Source organism: Mytilus californianus, unplaced genomic scaffold, assembly GCF_021869535.1.
Source record: "Mytilus californianus isolate M0D057914Y unplaced genomic scaffold, xbMytCali1.0.p SCAF_12, whole genome shotgun sequence".
NCBI classification, from domain to species: Eukaryota; Metazoa; Mollusca; class Bivalvia; order Mytilida; family Mytilidae; genus Mytilus; species Mytilus californianus.
Genome location: NW_026262604.1, coordinates 33,410,473 through 33,425,302, shown reverse-complemented (window position 1 = coordinate 33,425,302; position 14,830 = coordinate 33,410,473). Strand labels below are relative to the sequence as shown.

The 14,830-nt window shown below is 33.4% G+C and overlaps 1 protein-coding gene across 2 annotated transcripts in view; it reads left to right on the top strand.

Moving 5' to 3' along the window:
• Nucleotides 1–9,232, top strand: part of LOC127721731 (NADPH oxidase 5-like) — a 50,500-nt gene extending 41,268 nt beyond the window's left edge. For both annotated transcript variants that reach the window (XM_052228532.1, XM_052228531.1), the window contains exons 12-16: nt 1,399–1,481; nt 2,133–2,189; nt 6,672–6,881; nt 7,678–7,956; nt 9,005–9,232. In XM_052228532.1, the coding sequence (XP_052084492.1) occupies nt 1,399–1,481; nt 2,133–2,189; nt 6,672–6,881; nt 7,678–7,956; nt 9,005–9,136 (761 nt within the window). In that variant the 3' untranslated portion in view covers nt 9,137–9,232. The remainder of the gene's footprint in view (nt 1–1,398; nt 1,482–2,132; nt 2,190–6,671; nt 6,882–7,677; nt 7,957–9,004) is intronic.
• The last annotated feature ends 5,598 nt before the right edge of the window (nt 9,233–14,830 follow it).

The window sequence follows — 14,830 nt, the reverse complement described above, 5'->3', positions numbered from 1 at the left end:
TCATATAATTTATCCGATATCTCATATTATATATAAGATATCTCATTTAATTTATAAGATTTCTCATATAATTTTTTCTATGAGATATCTTATAAGCTATATACATGATATAAGATATCTTATAAGCTATATACTGTAAGATATATTATAAAGTTTATAAGATATCTTATAAAAGCTAGAATATATAAGATATCTTATAAAAGCTAGAATATATAAGATATCTTATAAAAACTCGATCATATAAGATATCTTATAAAAACTAGATCATATAAGATATCTTCTATATTATATGATCTAGTTTGTCTAATGAAGTTAGAATAGTAAAACGGCTTGCCATACATATCGAACAGAACTATAAACAATAAAAGCAATCCAGAATAAAGAGGAAAATCCAGAATGTCCTCTTTGTGGATAGATATAATTATGCAAAGTTTATGAATTTATCTCAAAAAGTGCAAATACAACAACTTATCTCTATTTTTGGTAAACCGTTTCCTTGTATGGAATTGATAGTTAGTGGTTATCGGGTTTGATATCATTTGTAATACATATCGAACAGACCTATCTTTAAACAATAAAGGCAATCTAGAAAAAAAGAGGAACATCCAAAATGTCCTCTTTGCGGACTGAAATATGCCAAATTTATGAAAGAGAGGCGAAAGATACAAAAGGGACATTGAAAATCATAAGTCAATATAAACTGACAACGCCATGGCTAAAAAAGAAACAGACAAACAGACAAACAACAGTATACATAACAACACATAGAAAACTAAAGACTGATCAAAACGAATCCCACCAAAAACTGGGGGTGATTTCAGGTGCTCCAGAAGGGTAAGCAGATCCTTATGAATTTTTCCAAAAAGTGCAAATACATCAACTGATTTCTATTTTTTGTAACTGTTTTTGATAAATTCAAAGCTGTAATTAGCTCGGTGGGAGAAATTGTTCTATCTGACATAGATATAAAATGAATTATGGTAGTTAGTAAGTTGGAAGAAATTTCTTCTATCAAACATTCAATGAAACAGCGGTTAGTTCGTTGGAAGAAATTTCTTCTATCAGACCAAAATTTAGATCTTAAATGAAATACATGTAGTCGCTGGTTCGTTGGCGATTCTACCAGACATAGACCTAAAATGAAATACTTGTGGCAGTTATTTGGTAAGATGGAAGAAATTTCTTTTTTCAAACATTCAATGAAATAAGCAGTTAGTTCATTGGAAGAAATTTCAGATCTTCTATCAGACCAACGTTTTACATTTAGACCTAAAATAATTGTGGCAGTTAGTTGGTTGGAAGAAATTTGTTCTACATGTAACAGACCTATATTTATATATTAAATAAAACAAATGTAGCTGTAATTTATTATAACACATTTTGTCTGTTTAAATACAGAACGAGGCACTGTTGCCATGAGAAGAAGAACTTTATCAAGCAAAAGAAAAAAAACAAGATCATTGGGACCGAAAACTGATCCGGTATGTAACCTCGTTATCGTTCGCATACTCCTCGTTCTATGTTAAATGAACTCAACCATTGATGATTTGATTCCGTTAAATGTGTATCCATTTTAATTTGATTCCGTTAAATGTGTATCCATTTTAATTTGATTCCGTTAAATGTGTATCCATTTTAATTTGATTCAGTTAAATGTGTAACCATTTTAATTTGATTCCGTTAAATGTGTAACCATTTTAATTTGATTCCGTTAAATGTGTAACCATTTTAATTTGATTCCGTTAAATGTCACGGTAACCATTTTAATTTGATTCAGTTAAATATGTAACCATTTTAATTTGATTCCATTAAATGTGTAACCATTTTAATTTGATTCCATCAATGAGTGAAAACAATACTTTGAATTTATTAACTTAATTAAAAGCGGTATTTACAATATCTTTATTTTAATCAAACACCAAAAACAAAGTTGACCGTGAGCACTACATGCTACCGTAAATATGGTCGTCAAACTGGGATGTAAAAGTGCAATGTACTACGCAGTTCGGATCACTCTTCATTCGAATCTTTTCAGAACACCCGTTTCTTTCCAAAACAGTTTATATCAAAATATAGGTGGCGTACGTAACAAAATAAAATGTCTGAAAACCTGATATTATTTTCTGTTTTAGAAAGAAGAAGCACGAGAACGAAGAGTCGCATTACGTAATAAAATAGTCAAAATACAGGTATGAACTACATTTAAGATCGATAGGATGCCTTTATTTCCGTATTCTTCCACTTTTGGGCGATTTTTCTTCCTTTTTGTTTTGGCCTATGTTTCTTTAATCTTTATATTTTAGAACCCATTATGCTTGTTTTTAATAAATTTTTAAGTTAATTTTATTCTTTTCTTGATTTTGATTCTTCCTTATTCTCTACAATGTAAACCTCATCAAGACCCTCATTGAACCCTAGGGACAAACAAAATTCAGCATCGTCATAACAAGACTGTCTCTAAGGTTTTTAATATCAATTACATCACTTTTTTGTAATTTTGCTTAAAAGCAACAGTGTAATTAAATGTAAAGTTTTGACACCAAACTGCATGCGCAATGGAAGCAAGTTATATAGGATTAAACACATTTGTCCGTGAGGTTATTGCTGTGTCACTTCGAACGATTAACTCAAAAACTGAATCAGAACTTAAATTTAATGGCCCCTCTTCACATACACGGATCTTTCTTATAAGTATTTACGGATCGCCAACTCGTAGTCAATCGCACGCAATTATAAATTACTTGCTGGTATCCGTAAATATCTCGTAACAACTGGCAGACACTCTTAAGGATCCGTGAATATGGTGAAAGGAGAGGCCAATATTTTGACATGTCATAATCTCTTTAGTATACGATTGTCCACGGATTGATTTTTTCGTAAATAACTCGCAACAACACGCAGCCATCCGTTAACTGCTCACCATAATCCGTAAAGCTAGGTTCACATTGCCGATCAGATCAACTCGATGATCCCGATTGTCAAATTTCCAAGACCAAGCGTAACCAAATTCGTGATCGGGCCTGTTTACGACTTCTACCCGACCGCTAAGGGGAGGGGGCATTAAGTGTTACCCTTGTTCGTCCGTACGTACGTACGTCCCAACAATTAGTTTCCGTTCTCTAACTTTATTTTGCCTCAACCAAATGTTATGAAACACAGAAAAGTGCGAATTTGGGTGGCGTCACTTTTACCGTTCTTGAGTAATGACCCTTTATAACGTTATATTCAAGCGGGGGCTTTATCAGTGTCCCATGGACAAATTCTCCATTTATTTAGTTAGATTCAGTAGTTCACAGAAGGTCTGAGTAAAATCATACATTTAAAATATCTACATGGAAATAAAGCAGTTGGAATTGTGAGAAAGGTGGTAAAAGCTCCAGAGAGACAGATAAATAGCTTTGACGGAGCTTGAAGTGAGCGTAGAATACGAACAAGAATGCGTAGACAGCAACGGGCGCCGAGAAATGTAGGTGAGGCAGTTGCTGACACGGCGACCACTGTATGGGAAGTATAAGAGACTTGCAGGAGCTCAAGAAATTGGACCCCAATGGTTATAAAACCTTCCTTAGAGTAGACGCTGATATGTTATGGGAGTTTTTACTGCTCTTTTCTTGAAAATGACACCACCAAATGAGATTTGTCACCGGATTGGTACTTATATTAGATAACAATATACATAAATTTGACCATCCCTTTTTCCTTGCTTTCTTACAAATTAAGCTTACTTTGACCTATAATGGTTTACTTTTACAAATTGTGACTTGGATGGAGAGTTGTCTCATTGGCACTCATATCACATCTTCTTATATCTATTTACTGTTTGTGTCATATATGTGCATATGTATGTAAACAGTATTTTCCATAAATTTGATATCCAGTAGTTGGATGGTTAAAGATCATTTTTTTTTGTGTATCCATGGCAACAACCTGCATGTATTTGCTAAAAAAATATTGCAAAAATGGGGTAAAGATGTCGAATATTTCAAATTTGGCCAAAAGTAGACTTTCAATCCCTTGGATTGATACCTTTTCTGAAACTGTTTACATATATCTATCGAGAGATCAATTAAAAAGCATGTGTCTTTCGTCTCATTTTTTGTAAAATTGCGTCAAAAAGTTCGTGTGTAAAAAAAGTGTTTGTAAACACTTGGCCGTACGGTGACCTATAGTTGTTAATTTCTGTGTCATTTGGTGTCTTGTGGAGAGTTGTCTCATTGGGAATTATACCACATCTTCTTATTTTTATACTACAACATTTCTGGACCTGCGGAAAATACGGACAGTAACACAGAAAATAGCCCATAAAACAGGTAAAAAATAATCATGATGTTCTTATAAACTCACTTTGAAGGCTAAATTAGTCATGAGCTGTCTAAAAATGAATTTTATTGCACAATTATTTTCATGTTTGAGAAATCCTCCGAGGCTAAAATGCAGGATCTACTTCCCTTCCGGAACACCTGAGATCATCCCAGTTTTTTGTTGGGTTCTTGTTGCTAAGTTTTTAGTTTTCTATGTTGTGTTATGTGGACTGCTGTTGGCCTTCTCGTCGGTTTTCGTTTTTCGCTATGGCTACATTATGTCGGTTTGTTTTCGACCTTTGAGTTTGATTGTTCCTTTAGTATCTTTTTCCTCTCTTTTAAAATTTAAATCCTCCTTGCAAAAGTACAGACAAGTACTGTACATAGAGGAATTTTTGCGGAGTTAATCTTTTGTACAGTTAAAAATAAACAGTGACAATATATTTTTGCGGAAGCAAAGTTATGAAATTTAATCAGATCTGCACACCCTTTTAGAGAATCGTGTAGCAGTCATGTGTACTTGTGTATGACCGAGTAGAGATAGAAGAGTGGTAGAATATGGTCAGGTATTGGTCGAGTTGGTCTAGGATAAAAAATAATAGAAGTCGCAGTGATCTGGGAGCGATCGGGCATTGCCCGAGTTAATCTGGACCATAGATCAAACAGGTTGGCGTTGATATGGAAATGATCGGATATTAGTCAGCAAAGGTCGAGATGATCGAGTACTGATCGGTTTAATATTTGTATCCGACCAAACTCGATCTCTACACGATCCTTTCCCGATCAATTCGACCGCTACTCGACGGATTCCAGATCTATTCTCGAGTGACTGGCTTCTCGATCCTTACTCGATTTTTTATTTACATGATAAAAATTCTCGGGTAGAAAGTCAGATCGCTGACGATCAAGGTAGACAACCCCGAACATTTTTGTCGATTGAGTCAGACCAGTCTCCCGATCACTTAATCTGTCTTAATCGGGCTTAATCTAGTTGATCTGATCGGCAGTGTGAACCTGGCTTAAATAACTTGTAAAAATTTGTTTTTACGATTTGTACGGTTAGTTTACGATTTGTTAATGTATTATTTCGAGTGCTTACGTGTTGATTACGATTTCATTCGGTTGTGTTAGTACGATGGCTTAACTGGTTGTTACGAGTTATAACGAGTACTTTACATGTAATCATGAGTACTTTACAAATACATGTAGATACGTATACCTCACGTATTCTTGAGTATTGTTTACAATCTATGGAAAGGTTTAAAAGCTGCAAAATCGTAAGGACTCGTTAATATTAACTATTCGTAACTGACACGTAAAAGCTTCGAGGAATAGTAATAATCTTTAACATACTCGTGCTCGTAGTTATACGTGATAACTCGTAACAATATCTTGAAATAATCCGCAATAAACCGTGTATAGCTCGTAATAACTCGTAAAAACTCTTAAACCGGTCGTAAAAGTGACCAAAAAAGGAACCGTGAATTTGTGCGATCCGTAAGGACTCGAAAGAAAAATCCGTGTATGTGAAGGGGGCATAAAGCTGCGAGTCAGCGGCCCAGTTTATACATCAATGACATCTAGAAGAAATGTTTTTAATTCTCATAACTCTCAACCAAGACAGTTTACACATCAATACTAAATTTTTGTTGTGCTTCGACTTAAGTTGTGCTTCAGTTTTGGCATGTTTAGATGTTTAGTTTAGTAGTGCTTTGCATGTTTTTCAATATGCCTGTGTTGTATCTATGCATTGAAATATATGCTGCTTATATATCTTATCTACATGTTCTGTGTTTTCATGTTATGTATATGTTATTTATATTCGATAAAAAGCTCTCAAGAGCTTAATATGTTTGTACTGTTATATATGTGAACCGAATCAAAATAAAACTTTCGTATTCGTATTCGTATACAATAGCCTCCTGGAAAAAATAAGTTTCATCCTATATTTAGATTCCATTGGATTCTGTAAATTCTAAATGTTTGCGTGCATTTTTGTATAGACCTTCGCTATTTGGAAATCTGCGCCGCTTGACCCGAGAATCTGCGCCTGTTGAACAATCACTTTTCCATTGTGGCGTCAGATATTTTCTATTATGACGTCAAAAATTTATGGGAACCTTTGTGATGTTCGGTAATGGCGGACAAATAGCAATAAGGTGTATTGCAATTGTTGAACAATAGACGAAAACAAAATATTGATTTTAGGAATTGCTGCATACACAAATAATGCTTTAAAAATCTTAAATGCTAGTTTTTATTTGTTATTTTTGAGAAAGTTAACCCGTCACCTTTTTTAGCATTACTAAAACATTGCAAAAGTTTCTGAATTTGCAATACTTAATTTTACATTTTCTACTTTTCAACAAGTGTTACATAGATGGCCCTTACGGTACAGCTACAAGAGAAATCTTCACAACAGAACATGCTGTTCTAATAGGCGCCGGAATAGGCGTCACACCAATGGCGTCAATCTTACAAAGTGTCATGTATAAGTTTAAAGCATCAAAAAGGCATTGTCCTAGCTGTAGTCATGAATGGTTGGGAGAATTTACTACAGAGGCAATGAAACTTAAAAAGGTACGTGCTCATTGTTCTTAGTATAGTCATAAATGGCCAGGGGAATTTACTACAGAAGCACTGAAACTTATAAAGGTACGTGCTCATTATTCTTAGTTCAGTCATTAATGTTTAGGAGAATTTACTACAGAAGCTATGAAACTTAAAAAGGCACGTGCTCATTGTCCTTCAAATTGTCATGAGTGGTTGGAGAATTTACCAGAGATCCAAGTAAACTTAAAACGCTACGCAATCATTGTCCCAATAATAGTCATATAGTTGTTTCTGTTCCGTGTTGAAAGCCTCACTGTGACTTTGAGATGAAGAACAGCAATAATAGCGCTGTTCCTTTGCTTTTTGTGTTTTATTTTGCTCTGCAAATACTGATTTTGCGTCATGAATGGATATCATGACCAAATCCTTTCTTTTCTAGTATGAATGGTCTAAAGAATTTACCACTTACGTAATGGAATTTAACATTGGCAGGTACAAGCTTTATATTCCAATCACATATTTAACGAATCAGACTATTAAAAAAAAAAATACAATGTATTAGCCTTGCTATGCAGATCAGGTTTTTCTTTCAAAATATTCCTTTTTACGGAATCATGGGCTTTGTCCTCAGTGCCGTATCAAGCGAGTAGTAAGAATAAACTATCACAGACAAGTATACGAACATCACGTTTAGCTTCGAACCTCCACCCTTATCTCCTTCGTTTATTATTAAACTGTGCTTCATATATAGACGTAATAAATCAAATGTTTACATAATATCTCGTCATTTGTGTTTTGCAATAACTTGTAATACTTAATTTAGGTGGATTTTATTTGGATTAATCGGGATCAGAAGGCCTTCGAATGGTTTATATCATTACTCACAGCGTTAGAAGTCGAACAATCGATTGGACACGGTGAAGATAACCCGGATGAGAAAATTATCGATATGCACATGTACATGACAGCAGCAGTTAAGAAAACGGAAATGAAAGGAATTGGTTTACAGATCGCGCTGGATCTAATGCACGAGAAGTCACAACGAGATTTGATAACTGGATTGCAAGTTAAAACACAACCAGGTCGTCCAGATTGGAATAAGGTGATTTTATAAGCGTCGAAACCCCATTAGTAGTATCATAAATGAAAGCTGTAGGCATTATAGTCATCAAACTAGTACTATATCAAAGCATTCATTTAGATTCGGTGTAGTTACAAACAACAAAACATAAGCTCTAATGTGGAGCTTTTAACTGAATACATACAAACATATACAACTGTTTTCAATATAAAAAGCTTAATCGTGCAAGCTAACTGAAAAAAGAAAAGCACACATAAAAGTAAGCACAACACAAGCATAGAAAAATAAATTATAAATGTTAGCATAGCCATAAAAGACCAAAGTAATGTAAAATAAGCACAGTCAAATAAAATGAAAGCTTATCTACATGCAGAACAGCGACATTCCAAGCCTTTCCAGCTAGAACTGTATAAGACTCTTGAACTGAGTATATTTTTTTAAAGAAGACAGGTAATCGTTGAGAAAGATGTATAAACATAGATATTTGATATACAATAACCATACACATCTATTAGTCAGTATACTGATTTCAACATTTAAAAAAAAATACATAGCCTTAAATAGCCCTGAGCCTAGACCAGGAATGAAAATACTACCAAAAAAGAGGGGAGAAGCAGGAAAAACACACTAAACAAGAAAACTAAAGATTGAGTGACAAGAACAACACTAAACATTGGTGTTGAGTAATGTGCACTTGAACGACAAACAGTTCCGGCTTCACAAAAAAGTGGCACGTGTTATTTGTACCAGGTAAAATCCGTTGATATGTCGCGTTCAATGATGTCACGAGGAAGTACGAAAATGCGGCTACGATAAGGCGAACATATCCTTGGATATCTGTGAGACAGATGCATGTATTTCATAACCTAATTATGATGACTCCGTATAACTTTGAAGAAAATTTCACCCCTACTTGATCATTTAAAACCCTTCAACATTTTACAAAATATTCCCTTGATCAGTACATACGTTTAAAATTTTCTATTTAAAATTTTGCAGGTATACATTCAAGAATTGTCGGCCTTCTATTAATATACATGAAGAGTAAAATTTTAAATTTTGTTTTCAGGTTTTCAGCGAGATATCTTCAAAACAGAAAGGAAAAGTCAAAGTGTTTTTCTGTGGAGCTCCTCAATTAGGGAAAACCATAAAACTAGCATGTGAAAAGTTTTCTTTTGATTTTGCAAAAGAAAATTTTTGAATTTTTAATGGAAGTTATTTTGTTAGTTTAATGCCATTTTATTCATGTTACTTATACATAAATATTTTGTACTTTGTAATAAAAGACTTTATTTATTTTGTTGTTTGGATTTTGGTTATTATTCAAGGCAGTGAACCTGTTCAGATCCTTGTTCTCTATTCTATGGCGAATAGTTTCATCGCAATCACCCATCTCCTTTTTAGCTCACCTTTCCAAAGGAAATGTTAGCTTTTGCCATCACTTGGCGTCCGTCGTCGTCCGTCATCGTCCGTCATCGTCTGTCGTCGTCCGTCGTCGTCGTCGGCCGTCCGGTGTAAACTATTTTAAACATCTTCTCCTCTGAAACTACTAAACTAATTCCAACCAAACTTAAGCGTAATGATCCTTAGGGTATCTTAAATTAAATTTGTGTTTTATTTTCTGTTTCGTCAAAAAACATGGCTGTAATGGCTAAAAAAGAACATAGGGGTAGAATGCAGTTTTTGGCTTATATCTCATAAACTAAAGCATTTAGAGCAAATCTGAAATGGAGTTAAAATGTTCAGTAGGTCAAGTTCTATCAGCCCTGAAATTTTCAGATGAATCTAACAACCCATTGTTGGGTTGATGACACTAAATTGTTAATTTTAAGGAAATTTTGCAGTTTTCGGTTATTATCTTGAATATTATTATAGTTAAAGATGAACTGTAAACAGAAAAATGTTCATCAAAGTAAGATCTACAAACAAGGTTTTAATTATATGACCAAAATTGTCAATTGACCCCTTAAGGAGTTATTGTCCTTTCAAGACAATTTTTCATAATTTGTTCATCTAGTTTGCTTACTTCAAAAAATCTTCTCCGTTGGAACTGCTAAATCAATTTCAGCCAAACTTGGGCTGAATGAGTTTCAGAGTATCTAGTATAAATTTTGTATTTTATTTCCTTGTACGTCAAGAAAAAAGCCACAATAGCTAAAATCGAACATGGGGTAATATGCATTTTTTGCTTTTGAAGAAAATATGACAGATACAAAGAACATTTAAATAGCATTTTTAAGCCACTCATTAATATATATTGAAAAGCAAAAATAATCATTGATAGAAGATTTAAGCAAAACATTACAGGTGAGCGATTCAGGCTCTTGAGAGCCTCTTGTTTATATAGTCGGGCATATGTAGGAGTATTGTTTATGGCAGTTTGGTCGAACATCAAACCGAAGTCCTAATCAATTTGAATATGTTACTGAGGCACAATTCTGTATAAAAGGTCAATGGTTGAACTTTTTTTACATTTTTATTTTATAATTTTAAAGTATAACATAGTAATGAGCAAAAGGAGACAAGGGTTATACACCAATACACCTTATCGTTATTAAGGCCATTCCGACAAAAAAAAAAACCAGTCATTTAGACAACTTCTTGGTTGGATCAAGTTGCGCAAAAAAATCTTAGGTCATCAGTAATGAGCTGAGGGAGGAAAACGTGTTGAAAGTGAACATTTTGAAATTTGTATAGTTTATGATCGAATTTTTTAAACACAGAAATGTTTTGTTTGAACTGTATACAATGGTTTAAACATAACTCTTTGAAATATTTTAACCACAGTACATTGTTTAAACAGGGCCCCGGGTAGTTTCAACTGGATTGAAAGAGTTGTGTAATTTCAGAACTTATCCGCAATGGAATAAATAGCGATAAAGTGTATGAGACAGTAACACAAAGACACAAACAACCAAAAACACATTCAATAGAGGTAAACATGAAGTCCGAAATACCAGACACGTGCTTACAAGACTTCGAATCGTCCCAAGTTTAACGAAAAGTGAACATTGAATTGAATAGTCTCACACCTGGTATCCCGATCCGAAATTCGCGAAGGGATCCGATACCCGCGGAGCAATTACATGATGACAAGGTTTTTTTTTTAACTCCCTTGACTACCTAGGAGGGCATTGCACAGTTGGTAATTATGCAATTACACGAGATCTTTTTGACATATTTGCTTGTTAAGGTTATAACACAATGTTGACTGCTGTATCAAGGTTGACTGCTGTATCCCTTTTTTTTGACATTTTTACCTATTATGTCTATTTGTTTTGTTAACACATCATTGTCAATATAATTGAATTTTATGCGACTGTCATACAAGTGAGAGGTTTAGCAAGCTTTAAAACCAGGTTAAATCCACCATTTTCTACATCAGAAAATGCCTGTACTAAGTAAGGAATATGCCAGTTGTTATCCAATCGTTTGATGTGTTTGAGCTTTTGATTTTGCCATTTGCTTAGGGACTTTCCGTCTAGAATTTTCCTTGGAGTTCGGTATTTTTGTTATTTTTCGCCACACGTTAGGTAAGTTAAATTTGAATCTGATTCCCACGGAGCATAATCCTAGATTACGAATTGCACTAAATAGAGTGTTATTGCTTCTTAAGATTCGGATCCCTCGGCGGATTTCGGAAAAGAAAATCATTGTCGGGGTTCTGGGAGAGAGCATGTGGTGAATTTAAACTATTAATATGACATAGCCGTTCTCCTTCAGTGGACTTACAGTAGATACAAAACACAACAGATAACCTAAATTCGCATAGGAAAGCACTAATCTGAAATAAAAAAATCAAGAACATATTGATTGATTGATGGATTATTGGTGTTTAACGACACTTTATCAATGTTGTCTATATCCTGGAAGGCAATTTTAATTTGGTGGAAGAAGGCAAGCCAGATTACCCAGAGAGAACCATCGACCTCCGACAGGAAAGAGTGAATCCTTGTCAATTTAGATCGGAGTCGAACACACCTTCCGCCGAACCGGATTGGAACTCACAACTTCAGTATTGTTAGGCTAGTGATACCCTTAGAATAACTACTTCGAACACTCGACTACCAACTCCTCTAAATAAAATTTAATCAAAATAATGATAAATAATCAATACTGCATCACAGTTTGCTGATATTTACCGAAAAGACGCTGTTCAGACCCGTTCATTTCATTGGATGAATTTTTATAATTAACTACATTTCATTGGATGAATTTTAATAATTAACTTCATTTCATTGGATGAATTTTTCTAATTAATTTCATTTCATTGGATGAATTTTTATATTTAACTTTATTTCATTGGATTAATTTTTATAATTAAATTCATTTCATTGGATGAATTTTTATAATTAACTTAATTTCAATGAATGAATTTTTATAATTAAATTCATTTCATTGGATGAATTTGTATAATTAACCTCATTTCATTGGATTAATTTCTATAATTAACTTCTTTTCATTAGATGAATTTTTATAATTAACTTCATTTCATTGGATTATGGATGAATTTTTATAGTTACATTCATTTCATTGGATGAATTTCTATAATTAACCTCATTCCATTGGATTAATTTTTATAATTAACTTCATTTCATTGGATGAATTTTTATAATTAACTTCATTTCATTAGATGAATTTTTACAATTAGCTTCATTTCATTGGATTAAATTCTATAATTAACTCCATTTCATTGGATGAATTTTTATAATTAACTTCATTTCATTGGATTAATTTTTATAATTAACTTCATTTCATTGGATGAACTTCATTTCATTGGATAAATTTTTATAATTAATTTTAGGTCGTTGTTATCCAATCACAACGTTTGTGATGAACACTTATGGGGATATTACCGACAAACCTTCGGATTATTAAATGACGTGCTCAATAATGAAAAATTATCTGTAATGTCCTACAGTATCTCCCAGAAGTATAGTAATTACATTTAAAATTCCAAGGATAATTTGTCACATTTATTTTTCTTTTTCTTTTTTTCAAACGTTGCTGTATTTGGTAAGAGCTGTCAGACAATTTCACTTTTGTCAGGGGTGGGGGTGTTTTTAATATTTTGAATGATTTTAAGTAAATTGTTTTCATAGCAAAATCATTCCACTATATTTTCGAGTTCCAACAGAGACCCTTTCACTGAATTAGAGTTTCCAGCTTTTATCTGACCGTCTTTGACTTGATTGACATGTCTGAGTCGTATTTCTAATATTAGAACAAGAAATACAGATACCACTATTGTTATAGACACGATATATATCTTTACATATTCACAAATATAGATGTTGTATATGTAAGCCACGGCCGATCCTAACGCCTGGAACGCTATACAGATCGCAAACGTTGGTTCTGGGTTTTTGTGAAAAGCTGATCCTACCAGTGCTGTAAATGATAAAGAAACGTATCAATGTATGAACACTGTATATGTAACAATCCAAATATAACACGTGACTTTAATATTAAGAATAAACGTTAAATGAAAAATCAGACGGTAATTGTTAGGTGTTTTTCGTTTAATGCCATTTTTAGAGGTCTTGGCAATATCAGAGGGTCTGAATAGGGGGTCCTACATTTTTTTATTTTTTTATACATTTATTTTGCACTTTTTGTTAATTTTTCTCTATTCTGTAAACCCCATTCAGACCTCCCTCTATTGTGAGATTTTTGTTTTCGTTTTGTTTAGTTACTGATATAGGAGACTATGGAAAGAGTTAACAGAATATTGCAACAAATTGGGCCAACAAAAAATAAAGTATAGAGAAAAGTAGACCAAAATAATAAAGAATAGAGAATATTTTGGGGATCTAAAATATAAAGAGTAGAGAAAAATTATCTTAAGAATTAAAGAGTACAGAAATGGACCCCTGATCTAGACCCTCATATAGTTGTCTGTATGCGTTTAACACATTTTTCTATTTTGTTAATATTTAAATGAATCGCTACTTTCGATTTGCCTTTGTTTTTTCTTATAGCGTTAAAAAAACCTTGCGACTTCTTTTGCCTGGAAACATAGTTCGAAAAAAGTTCAAATTCATATTGAGTCACACAGACCCGGCAACAGAGGTATGAAGCAGAAGAATAAAACCTTACCCATACTTTGCGTCATCCATATTGAGTCGCACAGACCCCATAACAGAGGTATAAAGCAGAAGAATAAAACCTTATCCATACTTTGCGTCATCTATATTGAGTCACACAGACCCCATAACAGAGGTATAAAGAAGAAGAATAAAACCTTACCCATACTTTGCGTCATCCATATTGAGTCACACAGACCCCATAACAGAGGTATAAGGAAAAAGAATACAAGCGATGTATCGTTCGTTATGTCCCATAACATCATGAAGGCCAATAGTCCTAATTCTAGCACTGTGCCAAGCAAAAATAGAGATATTCGTCCCGTGTAATTACCAATATATCCAAACAGTAAAGATCCAATGGTGTCTGCTGCACCAAAACATAGCATAGTGTACCCAATCCAGCCTAATCCCAGTCTGCAATCTGTGAAGGACTAAAAAAGAAAAAAAAAATACATACAAATTAACAAACACTGTAAATGTCATTTTTTTTTCTTTTAAAATGAGTTATTTTATAGGTATCAATGGTGTTTGTCGAACCACAACTTATCTTATATTGGGTTTACATAATAGAGAATAATGGGCATAAAGGGCAAAAATACAAAGAAAAGAGAGAAAAAAGGCAAAAAAAAGAAAAGAATAGAGAATGATAGGGTGCTTAAATATAAAATATATAGAAAAATGAATAGAGTATAATGGTCAAAATAGATAAAGAAGAGAAAAATGGTCTTCAAAAATAAATAAATAAAGAAAAGTATGATTCATATCCAGACCCTCATGCAAGCTGTGAATGTTGTTAAATGTACGTG